Source organism: Dreissena polymorpha, chromosome 1, assembly GCF_020536995.1.
Source record: "Dreissena polymorpha isolate Duluth1 chromosome 1, UMN_Dpol_1.0, whole genome shotgun sequence".
Taxonomy (NCBI): domain Eukaryota; kingdom Metazoa; phylum Mollusca; class Bivalvia; order Myida; family Dreissenidae; genus Dreissena; species Dreissena polymorpha.
Genome location: NC_068355.1, coordinates 74,451,273 through 74,465,594, shown reverse-complemented (window position 1 = coordinate 74,465,594; position 14,322 = coordinate 74,451,273). Strand labels below are relative to the sequence as shown.

Here is a 14,322-nt window from a genome sequence, read left to right as displayed (position 1 = left end):
CACTGAACAGTGTAGCAGTGACTTGTTCCGCCTGAAAAAAATGTTTATAATACATGTTCATGTTATCGATAAGTGGTCCTTAGATATACATTCCTAAGGTATGACATATGCAAAGGTTGTAGTATTGTTTAAGTGACAAAAGTCACTTTAACAATGGCATTTACAATACTACTTTATACAATTTGTATTATTAGTTGAACAATATTGATATTAACCTAAACATAGCAATTCGTCTTTCATGGAGCTTGAACAAATGCAGATTATATTAAGAAAAAATGCAAACTGGTCTATTATTGTCAAATTAAAATATTATGTCCAGGATAGCATTCTATATTACATGTAAGTTTGGAACAATATGCACAATTAAAACAGCATATACTTAAGTGATACATGAACCAGTTCTAATGAAATCTTTCAAAAAGAGTAAATAATCACATCTTTTTCATTTAAGTCCTTATTTTCTTATTTTCTTCATAAATCCACTGTTACCAGCTGGAACATACACCACTGTAGAACATAGTGTTAGAGTATTATTACATATAACATACTAGAAACACTGAAAAAAGCATCCTTTTTTGTAAGAAAAAATGTAAACAACTGGAGACAAAAAATAGTACACTTGAACAAAACATATGCAGATAAGCATCAATTTTATTTATACTTTAACTGATTTTGATGCGCTGATGTGAGATTGAAGAAGCCTTACGTCATAGCAAATCTGGCACCTCAGGGTATGTAGGCATCTTCGCCCGCTCTATTACAGTCACGGTCTTGTATGACGGGAATAGACCTGACTTGCCCGTCTTCACATGTGTACCATTGAAATACCCGTCCCAGCGGCTTTCAACCAGTCGTATCGCGTCCCCAGCATTGAAGCTGATCTCTCCCTCGCGTCGACTCTGGTGATTCTCAAGCGCAACAAAGTTGTGTGGGTGGTCAGTCTCGAGGTAATAGGTGTGGTCAAGTGATTTAAACCACTTGGAGGCATCGCCGTGTAGCGGCTGCATCAACTCGTACGCCGCTCTGCAGACCTTGGGAGGGGACATCAGCAAACATTATGTGAGGTAATTTCAACTAGAGATGGGATGTTTACCGGGTTTAATAGTTGCGAATTTGTCCAAAAAAATATACATTTAAGAAAAATCTGCAAATATTTGGAAAGTAAAAACAAAAATAGGAAATGAGGTTTACAGTTTAATGCATGTAGTTATTGGCACAGGAAAAGCAAGTATAAGATTAGATTATTTAACTAAGATTGCCAACTTCTCATGAAATACGACAAGTTGAAGGTCTGGGTTAAATTGACGTTTTGAGGATGTTTTAAATTGTTATATTAATAATTACACTTAAAATAATGGAGACAACACAAAACATGTGCATCAGATCTTGATCAATTTTCCTTTAACTCTTCTAGTGTATGCATGAAAGCTTAGTACACCAAAATAGTCAGAGCGCAACCCTCATCCGATCTCTTTTTTAGTATAGTGTAATTTTTCAAGTAACAATGACCTGTACATTCATCAGACGACCCAAACAAGCAACCAGCATGCAACATATTTCACGCAAAACAAATTTTTATATTTAGTTAAAAGATATTTTTTCGTACTATGACCTTGACGAGAATTTCTCCAAATGTCATCCCAAGCTGAGAATGAGCCGCTGAGGTTGACCATCGTGCTTAAATATGCATATATTAAAAGAAAACTGTTTTAAAGTTTGCAAAAATCGGTTTCGCATTTTTTTTTCTGTTGACCACTTGGATTGCATTTTTATAATTGTTCGCAATTTATTAAGTGATTTGGATAATCACTTTTACAAAACTGCTAAATACCTTATGAGTCGTGTTCTGAGAAAACTAGGCATAATGCACGTGCGTAAAGTGTCGTACCAGATTAGCTTGTGCAGTCCGCACAAGCAAATCTAGAACGACTCTTTCCATTTTTATGACATTTTTTGTTTAAATGAATGCTCTTCTTAGCAAAAATCCAATTTATGCGCAAAGTGTCGTTTCTGATAAGCCTGCGCGGACTGCACGGGCTAATCTGGGACGACACTTTACGCACATGCATTATACCCAGTTTTCTCCGAACACGACTTATATTAATCCCGGGATCAAACGATTGAGCAAAGATATAAAACCGTCATGTATCTAATAATGCGTCCTTATTACATAAAACATAATGTATATAGTTTGATATAAATATGGTATTATCTGCAATCCCGATTTAAATGTTCATGAAGTAAGGGAAATATACGATGCAAACAATTGCACTTAAAAGTAACACGTAACAAATCACATGGTAGAGAAAAATGTTAACAATACACCTACATTAGATGAGAGCGTACAGACGAGATAATCACATCGCGACAGCAGGTAAATGTCGAGAATAATGCCACGTAAGGAGGCATCGGTGTAGCGACTTCTCCCGTTTGCAATCTTTGAGACATCGTTGTCAGTCACAAAGGTGTAGTTGGGATAACTGAGCAATATAAGAAACATATAATTGAGGCACACTAAAAAAAACGGACACTTTCGGACACAGGGATGACACGTACCGCTTTGTGTTCTGTTTTCCTTTAAGCAAGTATTATCTTAACAACCTGATTAGTCTGTGCTCATGACATTTGATCATCTGATAATTAACTGTTGTTTTTTACGAAACGGTGATTAACTGAATAATTATAAATATACAGTGCATTTAAACAATAAGAAAAAAATGCGTTGTTTAAATCAAATCGTTTTACTAATATAGGCATAGTAAGAAAGGCCGTATTAAAGTAGTTTATGAACACTTATTATAAGTTGCATTCCCATGTTTTGAAAAGCAGATGTTCAAACCTACAGAACATTTACAAATACAGTTGATATTGCTATTGGTTTCGAAACAATTTAAAAAGTATCGTATAGTTCCACAGCAAACTAAAAACTTTGGAATTTTTCCCAGTCACAGCTTTATGCACACTCACTTCTTTTTCGCTTCATGCAAGACGCCTGGATCATCGGACGCTATGTACACTTTCCGCTGGATATGAGAATGCTGCTTCTCGTACACATCGAACCATTCTTCGACATGACGCATTTATTCATCGAGGCTGTAAAACTTGGCCTCCCATATGAGCTTGTCTGTCCGTCGCACCTGTATTCTGTAATTCGGTATGGATATCAAATATTGTGTAATACATCAACGCTTTCTAATATTTTGAAGGTAATACATCATATTTGAACCACGGCATGTAAGCACTCCTAAGCAAACCGCTACGGTATTGTCATTTCTGAAATATACTATATATAAAAAACACGCTGGGCATGCGGATACTTTTATAACAGATGGCACTTCGATACCAGATAACAACAAAAGCCATGCGCGAGAGTTAAGTTCATCAGTTGTTTTTAAGTTATATCATAAAGATAAGTTTTTTTAGACAAGGCGCATGGTCGAGTTTATAAATGGTGCATCTTTTTCTATTGCAAAGAAAAACATCTCGGAAGAATGGTAGATTTTTTCCCCCAAAAAATAGAAAATTCGGTCGGAAAACAGCATAAACTGGATGAACAGTAAACATTTCAACAAAATAAAACTACTTAGAAATAGTGCAAGAAATTGTTTAATATTCCAGCATGTAGAGTAATATCACTGTGCTTCAAATACTGAAATTTTGATAGTATTGAATGAAATATAAACGAAGATAGAGTATGTTTCAATAGGTGGTATTCATGACGTTGCGGATACTTTGATTCCCGATATAGGGCACTTCGGATAACAGAGACTTTAAACAAATTGGGCACTCTGATAACCGAGTTTAATCTTCTACCTGAAATGCATTTATGTATTTTATGGCTATTCTTACCAAACATTTTGAAGTACGAACCAATTTGCATTGTCAAGTTCGACCTATTGGGAATCTATGCATAACGTAATTACATAAACACGTAAAATATAACCATTGGCGTTGTACGTGTTCAAAAATCGTATTACTATTTATTTATGTAATAAATATTATAAGTGCACATTTTAAATAAGATTCAAATGCTTATTTCTGAAGTAATATATTTCAAGTGACGACCGAAAGTAATTGTCTAAATAATAAACTTGTTTTTAAGTGGTAAATTGAGATTAAGAGAATTAAAAATACAACGGATCATGTGGATCAACACGACTGTGTTCAATTGAACTTATAGCAGGACTCGAAATCACAGGTGGTTAGCGTGTGGCTATGATATTAATTAGTGAAAACATCATTATAAATGATTAATAATAATATTTTAACAAAATAACCACTTTCAAATATATAAAATTATATATAACTCGAAATCACCCGAAAACAGAGTTCATCGCTTTGAACAGCCATTACTTCATCACTTTTGCAGCGATATTCATGAACGCGGTCTTATTCAACGCAGAAATGAATTTCCTTTCTGGAAATGTATATATCTTGTCATATTTCTACACATGATGGGTCAAATTTTAAGAAATAAAACGATTGTTATATAAGTAGTTTTTCGTTATGATATGATTATTTATCATTCAAAATGATGTTTTCACTAATTAATAGCATAGCCACACGCTAAACACCTGTGCTCGAGATAAGGGGAGCAAGGGGTCTTAAAGCGGCCAATAACCTCATAAAATGCTTTGTCATTGGTGCTCATTAGAATCGCATCACGAAGACGATACTAATGCGTAGCCACAAAATTTAAAAGAGATTGGAAAACTCCCTTTATATTGAGCTTAACACTTCCCGTTCCCTGTTATTATCATATTCCAAAGGGATAAGAACATGTTTCGGTAATTGGTTTTTAATTTACGTCAGTACATACATTTTTATTTATTGCCTGCTTACTATAGCAGTTTTCCACAGCAAATTCTGCATTTCTGAATCACTAAATATAGTGTGTTATATCTGGTAAAAAGTGTCGAGATATCAGGAATCAGGAAGTGCCATTGCCTTGAGATGATCGGTAAAAGAAGTGTCCATTAAAATGTGGCATCCGACTCTTAAAACATTTGAATTTCCTCAAGTACGTCATTCAACTAAAATTTAACAAGTTGTAACATTAATGGACATATTGATCTTTTATTTCGATTAGTTGGCACGTTCTTGATTTATTTCCAAGTACATGTATTTTTATTTTGTTGAAATACGTACTGATCATCGAATTCATGACGATTATCGATGAAATTTTATCTCTTTTTTATAATCCACTGTTTTTTTTCGCGACTTTCTTGTTCTGCAATACGAAGTGCTATACCATTAATCGACCAAACAATGTTACGTGTCTAAAAACCAAATGAACAGAACATAAATGCAAAAACGCTGAAGAACTCAACTCTCCGCGTGGCTTTTGTTGTTATCTGGTATCGAAGTGCCATCTGTTATCAAAGTATCCGCATAACCGGCGTGATAAAGGCACATTGGAGCGTGAAACGGAAATTGAAAACATGTTTTTGAACGAAGTATCGATTAGGATTTCTCAACAGGTACAAAAATCATATGGGGGAGGCGGAAAACTACAACGGGCGAGGCATGGTCAGGGGTGATAACCCCCAAAAAGGGTTAGGGTAAGGGTTAGGATTAGGGGTCGGGTTAGGGTTAGGGTTGGGTTTAGGCCCACCCAAACCCTAACCCGACCCCTAACACTAACCCAAACCCTAACCCTAACCCTCTAACCCCCCCCCCCTTGCGCAATACCATACCATGCCTCGCCCGTTGTCGTTTTCCGCCTCCCTTCATATGGCGATAATAAGTTACCTAAAGGAACTAAACTAAACAGAACACGTATTCTTTAAAAGGTTTCATTATTGACATACTAGGAAAAATGCAGTCCCTAATGTTTGTCAATTGAAGAGAAACGTTTTGATTTCGGTAGATATATTATGGGAACCTATATTCTGAGAAAGTGTCACTATGATATGACAGTTCAATAATCTAATTTTACTAAACAAGGTTTTGAGATATTAAGTTAACTGCCTCACTCTCCCCAGTAATATATAGTTTTCAATTTACCAGAACCATCCTTCATTAAAGCAAACGTTGCGCCCGACTAAAGTAATATTTTGGGAAAAAAAAAGTTACTTCCAACGTGTTCACTAGGTTGCACAGGTTTGCGGTAAAACTGCCAGAGGTAAAAATGCCATAGGTAAAAACGCCAGAGGTAAAACTGCCAGAGGTAAAAATGCCAGAAGTAAAGTGGTAAAAATGCCATAGGTAAAAATGTCATAGGTTAAAATGCCAGATGTTATATAGTAAAATAGAGTTTTGAGCATTTTTCTTTAAAGAATATTAAGTATTGGAGGAATAACATTCTATGCTTATGTTACTGATACTAATTGAACATGATATATTTGTTCTAAATTTTAGACTGTAATTTTGTTGTTTTGTAATTTATTTGTTATGTTAATTGCGCAATAATCAAAAGGATCATTAATATTAGATATATTGCACACTTAGAGTCAATAACATTTACTTATTTTCATACACCCCAATGTCTTGATAAATTGTATTGACTTCCAGCTAGCAATAAAGGTCGACAACAAATTCAAAAACAAACCAAGAGACATTTTTTGAATGACCGATTCATCAAAGAAACAAAAAATCCCAAACAATAAACAGAATGAATAAAGCACATTACAACAAAATTACAGTCTAAACTTATTAGTGAGACAAGTAGAAAAAATATAACATGTTCGATTAAAAAATAATGTTTCTATAACGTAAGCAAATAATGTAATTCCTCAATATCATCTATAATATTGCTCAAAACTTTATTTTACTATGTAACATCTGGCATTTTTACCTCTGGTATTTTTACCTATTGGATTTTTACCACTTTACTTCTGGCATTTTTAACTCTGACATTTTTACCTCTGGCATTTTACCTATGGCATTTTTACCTCTGGTATTTTTACCTACATTCGGTTGCATAGTATCCATATTATGCAAAACTTTACCAGCCCTTGGCGACCTTGCATTTCAATGGACACTAGCAAATTTCGAGATCGGCTGAGATTTGCTAGGAACAAAGCATAAGAAAAGTTAAATGAGGATGGACATGTGGTTTATAACACGGCTCCGCTAAAGAAATATTTATCAAACCAGCTGGACCAGAACCATTTCAAACTCACATCAAAACATTTTCTGAGCACGCTTAACAATGATTAGGTAAACATTGGACTTTAAGTGTCGACGTGGTTTTACGCTATACACGGACATTTGCCCGACCTCCTTGCATACATTTTTATCAGTGACCTAGTTTTAAAATCCATATGACCCAGTTGTGAACGTAGCAGATATGTGATATTTTTTCCAAGCATCGGACTTTATAGTAAGGGTGAAAAGAAACGTTTGGCAATATTCAGAATTATTCAATGCATTATTCTGACAAATCGAGGTATGCTAACCCAACAATAGGATTGGTAAAGCCCATCTTGTCTTTGCCTTCATTTAGGAACGTCTGCATCATGGCGTTTGGTCTGGACGCGTAGGTCACAAACTGACCGATCCACCAAGCCGAGGGGTCGCCGTGAAATCGGGTCAAACGGTCAGCAAGGTCTTCCGGTACCGCTAGAGGTACAAAACGAGGGCGCCAACTTGAAGGCAATTTTTGTACCTGCGGAAGCTCAATCACTTGTGAATTATCCGTCGTAGAATTGGCTGCAAAATTAAGATGGCATCATTCTTTTCTAATAGCAGTTATAAGATTTAATTATTAATTATTGATTGATAGTTTATATTCACACGTCTATTAATGGATAGCGGATAGCAAACCTGTTAAAGATTCTTAGAGTTAAACAAGAGATGTGTTCGTCAGAAACACAATTCTCCCTATTGCGCCGCTTTGAATTTTTTTGAACCTTTGACCTTGACAGATGACCTTGACCTTGAACTTCCACCACTCAAAATGTGCAGCTTCATGAGAACACCGCTTTGAATATTTTTTTTAACTTTGACCTTTGACCTTGAAGGATGACCTTGACCTTGAACTTCCACCACTCAAAATTGCAGCTTCATGTGAATGCCGCTTTAAATTTTTGTTTTGACCTTTGACCTTGAAGGATGACCTTGACCTTGAACTTCCACCACTCAAAATGTGCAGCTTCATGAGAAAACCGCTTTGAATTATTATTTTTTACCTTTGACTTTGAAGGATTACCTTGACCTTGAACTTCAACCACTCAAAATGTGCAGCTTCATGATAATGCCGCTTTGAAATTATTATTTTTTTGACCTTTGACCTTGAAGAATGACCTTGACCTTGAACTTCCACCACTTAAAATGTGCAGCTTCATGAGATACACATGCATGACAAATATCAAGTTGCTATCTTCAATATAAAAAAAGTTATGGCCAATGTTAAAGTTTTCGGACGGACAGACGCCATATATTTGACATTTGACCTTGAAGGATGACCTTGACCTTCACCTTTCACCACTTAAAATGTGCAGCTTCGTGAGATGCACTAGTATGTCAAATATCAAGTTGCTATCTTTAATATTGAAAAAGTTATGGCCAATGTTAAAGTTTTCGGGCGGACAGACACCATATATTTGACATTTGACCTTGAAGGATGACTTGACCTTCACCTTTCACCACTCAAAATGTTCAGCTCCATGTGATACACATGCATGCCAAATATCAAGTTGCTATCTTCAATAGTGAAAAAGTTGTCGCCAATGTTAAAGTTTTTGGACGGACGGACAGACGCTATATATTAGACATTTGACCTTGAAGGATTACCTTGACCTTCACCTTTTACCACTCAAAATGTGCAGCTCCGTGAGATGCACATGCAAGCCAAATATCAAGTTGCTATCTTCAATATTGAAAAAGTTATGGCCAATGTTAAAGTTTTCGGACGGACAGACGCCATATATTTGACATTTGACCTTGAAGGATGACCTTGATCTTCACACTCAAAATGTTCAGCTCCATGAGATACACATGCATGCCAAATATCAAGTTGCTATCTTCAATAGTGAAAAAGTTATGGCCAATGTTAAAGTTTTATCTGACGGACGAACAGACTGACTGACATACTGACATACTGACGGACAGTTCAACTGCTATATGCCACCCTACCGGGGGCATAAAAAGATACCCCAAATTGTATCCCTTTTGCAATTTCCCATCTACTTGAAATATACTAATAGTAAACTGGTGGAGAAACTTTTTGAAATTATAAAATGTTTTCGAATGTCTATTCTATTCCAATGTACTTACGTCCCCATTGAGAGGTAGGCTGACCGCCCGTTGATTTGCACGTCTTGCTGATTGGCAGAAATACAGTCTCCCACTTTGCCGCGTACAACCAGCTCTCACCTGTCAGGACGAGTGTTCGCTGGGTGGCATACGCCATGATCAGGCAGAAGGTAACATGATGCAGCTGACACCCAAAGCCACTACTATCAGGCACCAGTTTGCAAGAGATTTTCTTGGCCTTGTCACAATCCGGAGGATTCTAAGAAGCAAATATTACAAATCTTTTTATCCTTAGTTTGTCGATCAATAATATGAACTTACATGAAAAAAATGTTTTTCGTCATACGAAGACCAGATACATTAAGGCGCTGAGCTGAGACTCCATGGAATTAATCCAAACTGAATAGGTAGTGTGCACAATGTATTACTACAGAAATGCTATGAAAAAGGGGCCAGTACATTCAGACACATGTTTTTCAATGGACTGGAACAATTTCTTGACTAAGGCGGCACACAATTAAAACGAATGGTCAGAGCCAATATTTTGATAACTGGACAAATCATGTGACTTTACAAGGAAAATATATATGTAATATCATTCGAACACATGTTCTGACAAAGTTTGATTATAACTTAACAATACCATTATATGGCTCATAACAAAATTGCTTCACCCCAGACCGCAATGTTGTTGAACGGACTAGAACAAATATGCAGAGTTAGTTTCATAACCATTGAGCCAACTATGGCCATTCGTGTGTGTTCACAATATTTCACGTTAGCCGTATAATCAAAATAGACCCTTCGCTCAAAAATAAGAAAATTCGGAGAAAGTTTCATGAACATTTGGCACAACAATTGGCCGCTTGATTTTTTATAGTTTCAAAGTTGACGACGGAAACAAAATACGTACGACGGAAAAATGGTATTTACACACAATAATCATGCAATGAAAATGCATGCAAGTGCAAAACAAGTTTTTCCAATGATGGTTTCTACCAACCCTCTATCATGATTCATAGTTATATAGGTATTGAACATCTATTTCGAGTAATATAAATACGATTTATGCAAATAACGTTCATAAAACCCTATCATAACTTCCCTAATATGTAATACACAAACACAATTTCATATTTTATTTAATCACACTTACAAATTGCAATTTGCAAGCATACATTTTCTTATACGGAATTATTACAGGTAGCCTGTCCGACCTTAAGATACAATTGTTCAATTTTTAACATTTGAACAAGATTAAATATTGACATCAATATGTATCATTATGCCAAAAGCAAAACCTTTTGGTTTGGAATATATGCATAATGTCAAGACAAAAGCTTATTTTTAATAACATATAATTATTAAGTGCTACCTTAATTCAAAAATAACTGCTTCCTACTGTTATATAAGGCGTGGCATAGAAACGTGTTTAGCTTTTATAGTATGTTACTGTTCAATGAAGTGATTATTTAACCAATATTCCGTTCATGATGCTAAGCACGCTTCTATATAAGGCTATGCAGCATGATGTAGCTTAATATAGCGCAAGCTATGTATAACACGCACTGCCTAATGATATCAGTCTATACAGCGCGCAAATACTAATGCAAGATCATGCTAAGTACCTGTAGCATGCACGGAATAATCCTACTCTATGCTATTCAGTATGCACTGGTTAATCCTAGATTATGCTTTGCAGCAAACACTGACTAAATGTTAATCAGACTATGCAGCCAAAACTGACTAATTATAGATCAGGCTATGCAGCATGCGCCGATTTATTTTAAATCAGGTGATATAGAACGCACTGGCTAATATAAGATAAAGTTATGCATCTCGCACTGATTTTTTTAAGAGCAGACTATGAAGAAGGCAATGGCCAAGATCAGGTAAATGGCACGCACTGAGTAATCCAAGATCAGGCTATATAGAACACACTGGCTAATCTAAGATCAGGTATGAAGAACGCACCAAATTATCCAATAGCAAACTATGCAAAACGCACTGACTAATCTTAGATCAGGTATGTAGAACGCACTAACTAATCTTAGACCAGGTACCGGCTTATCCAAGATCATGCCATGTACAAGACACCGGCTTATCCAAGCTCAGGCTATGTAACACGCACTGGCTTATCTAAGATCAGGCTATGTACCAGGCACTGGCTTATCTAAGTTTATGCTATGTACCAGGCACTGGCTTATCTAAGATCAGGCTTTGTAGCAAGCACTGGCTTATCTAAGATCAGGCTATGAAGCAAGCACTGGTTTATCTAAGATCAGGCTATGAAGCAAGCACTGGTTTATCCAAGATCAGGCGATGTACCAGACACCGGCCTATCTTAGATCAGGCGATGAACCAGGCACTGGCTTATCTTAGATCAGGCTATGTAGCACGCACTGGCTAATCCATTATCGGGCTATGTAGCACACACTGGCTAATCCATTATCAGGCTATGAAGCACGCACTGGCTAATCCATTATCGGGCTATGTAGCACACACTGGCTAATCCATTATCAGGCTATGTAGCACGTACTGGCTAATCCATTATCAGGCTATGTAGCACGCACTGGCTAATCCATTATCGGGCTATGTAGCACACACTGGCTAATCCATTATCAGGCTATGTAGCACGCACTGGCTAATCCATTATCAGGCTATGTAGCACGCACTGGCTAATCCATTATCAGGCTATGTAGCACGCACTGGCTAATCCATTATCAGGCTATGAAGCACGCACTGGCTAATCCATTATCAGGCTATGTAGCACACACTGGCTAATCCATTATCGGGCTATGTAGCACACACTGGCTAATCCATTATCAGGCTATGAAGCACGCACTGGCTAATCCATTATCAGGCTATGTAGCACGCACTGGCTAATCCATTATCAGGCTATGTAGCACACACTGGCTAATCCATTATCAGGCTATGAAGCACGCACTGGCTAATCCATTATCGGGCTATGTAGCACGCACTGGCTAATCCATTATCAGGCTATGTAGCACACACTGGCTAATCCATTATCAGGCTATGTAGCACACACTGGCTAATCCATTATCGGGCTATGTAGCACACACTGGCTAATCCATTATCAGGCTATGTAGCACGCACTGGCTAATCCATTATCAGGCTATGTAGCACACACTGGCTAATCCATTATCAGGCTATGTAGCACGCACTGGCTAATCCATTATCAGGCTATGTAGCACACACTGGCTAATCCATTATCAGGCTATGTAGCACACACTGGCTAATCCATTATCAGGCTATGTAGCACGCACTGGCTAATCCATTATCAGGCTATGTAGCACACACTGGCTAATCCATTATCAGGCTATGTAGCACGCACTGGCTAATCCATTATCAGGCTATGTAGCACACACTGGCTAATCCATTATCAGGCTATGTAGCACGCATTGGCTAATCCATTATCAGGCTATGTAGCACACACTGGCTAATCCATTATCAGGCTATGTAGCACGCACTGGCTAATCCATTATCAGGCTATGTAGCACACACTGGCTAATCCATTATCAGGCTATGTAGCACGCACTGGCTAATCCATTATCAGGCTATGTAGCACACACTGGCTAATCCATTATCAGGCTATGTAGCACACACTGGCTAATCCATTATCAGGCTATGTAGCACGCACTGGCTAATCCATTATCGGGCTATGTAGCACGCACTGGCTAATCCATTATCCGGCTATGTAGCACACACTGGCTAATCCATTATCAGGCTATGTAGCACGCACTGGCTTATCCATTATCAGGCTATGTAGCACGCACTGGCTAATACATTATCGGGCTATGTAGCACACACTGGCTAATCCATTATCAGGCTATGTAGCACGCACTGGCTAATCCATTATCAGGCTATGTAGCACACACTGGCTAATCCATTATCGGGCTATGTAGCACACACTGGCTAATCCATTATCAGGCTATGAAGCACGCACTGGCTAATCCATTATCAGGCTATGTAGCACGCACTGGCTAATCCATTATCAGGCTATGTAGCACACACTGGCTAATCCATTATCAGGCTATGAAGCACGCACTGGCTAATCCATTATCGGGCTATGTAGCACGCACTGGCTAATCCATTATCAGGCTATGTAGCACACACTGGCTAATCCATTATCAGGCTATGTAGCACGCACTGGCTAATCCATTATCAGGCTATGTAGCACGCACTGGCTAATCCATTATCAGGCTATGTAACACGCACTGGCTAATCCATTATCAGGCTATGTAGCACGCACTGGCTAATCCATTATCAGGCTATGTAGCACGCACTGGCTAATCCATTATCAGGCTATGAAGCACGCACTGGCTAATCCATTATCAGGCTATGAAGCACGCACTGGCTAATCCATTATCAGGCTATGTAGCACGCACTGGCTAATCCATTATCAGGCTATGTAGCACGCACTGGCTAATCCATTATCAGGCTATGTAGCACGCACTGGCTAATCCATTATCAGGCTATGAAGCACGCACTGGCTAATCCATTATCAGGCTATGTAGCACGCACTGGCTAATCCATTATCAGGCTATGTAGCACATACTGGCTAATCCATTATCAGGCTATGAAGCACGCACTGGCTTATCTTAGATCAGGCTATGTAGCAAGCACTGGCTTATCTAAGATCAGGCTATGTATAACGCACTGACCTATCCAAGATCATGCTATGTAGCACGCATTTACTATTCAAAGATCAAAATCATTAACTTATACTAGAACAAGCGATGTATAACGAACTCACTAACTTTAGAGCATGTGATGAAGCATGCACTAAAAAATCCAAGATCGGGCCATGTAACACGCACTAACTTATTATAGATCAGATTAACCCGTACATGCTGACTATTCCTAGATCGCGCTATGTCACATTTACTGAATAATCCTATATCAGGCCATCAGAACGCACTAGAAAGTCTCTTCTAACCATATATTCACGGCGGTAAGCAGAAGTGATGGATTACACGTTGATGGATTCAAATGAATAACCAGTCGCCCCACCATGTGCGCCTCGTTATGGAAATGTGGACTTGGTATGAAGTGTCACCCAAGATAAGCATGTGTAGATCTTGCATAGGGTAATCAGGGGCG

General features: G+C 37.8%; 1 protein-coding gene across 2 annotated transcripts; it reads right to left on the bottom strand.

Moving 5' to 3' along the window:
- Positions 1 to 328: 328 nt before the first annotated feature.
- On the bottom strand, positions 329 to 14,251 carry LOC127835458 (alpha-(1,6)-fucosyltransferase-like). Of its 2 annotated transcripts, XR_008028541.1 has the most exons (5): positions 14,159 to 14,251; positions 9,220 to 9,457; positions 7,401 to 7,653; positions 2,968 to 3,144; positions 2,343 to 2,480 (listed from the first exon to the last, which is right to left on the bottom strand). XR_008028541.1 is itself a non-coding variant. In XM_052361908.1 (4 exons), exons 2-4 carry the CDS (start codon positions 3,078 to 3,080, stop codon positions 708 to 710), a joined length of 588 nt encoding a protein of 195 aa, XP_052217868.1. In that variant the 5' UTR covers positions 3,081 to 3,144; positions 7,401 to 7,536; the 3' UTR covers positions 329 to 707. The 2 variants fall into 2 exon arrangements, 1 of the variants encoding a protein (XP_052217868.1); XM_052361908.1 differs by lacking the exons at positions 9,220 to 9,457; positions 14,159 to 14,251 and adding an exon at positions 329 to 1,031 and having other exon boundaries at positions 2,330 to 2,480; positions 7,401 to 7,536.
- Between the last annotated feature and the right edge of the window lie 71 nt (positions 14,252 to 14,322).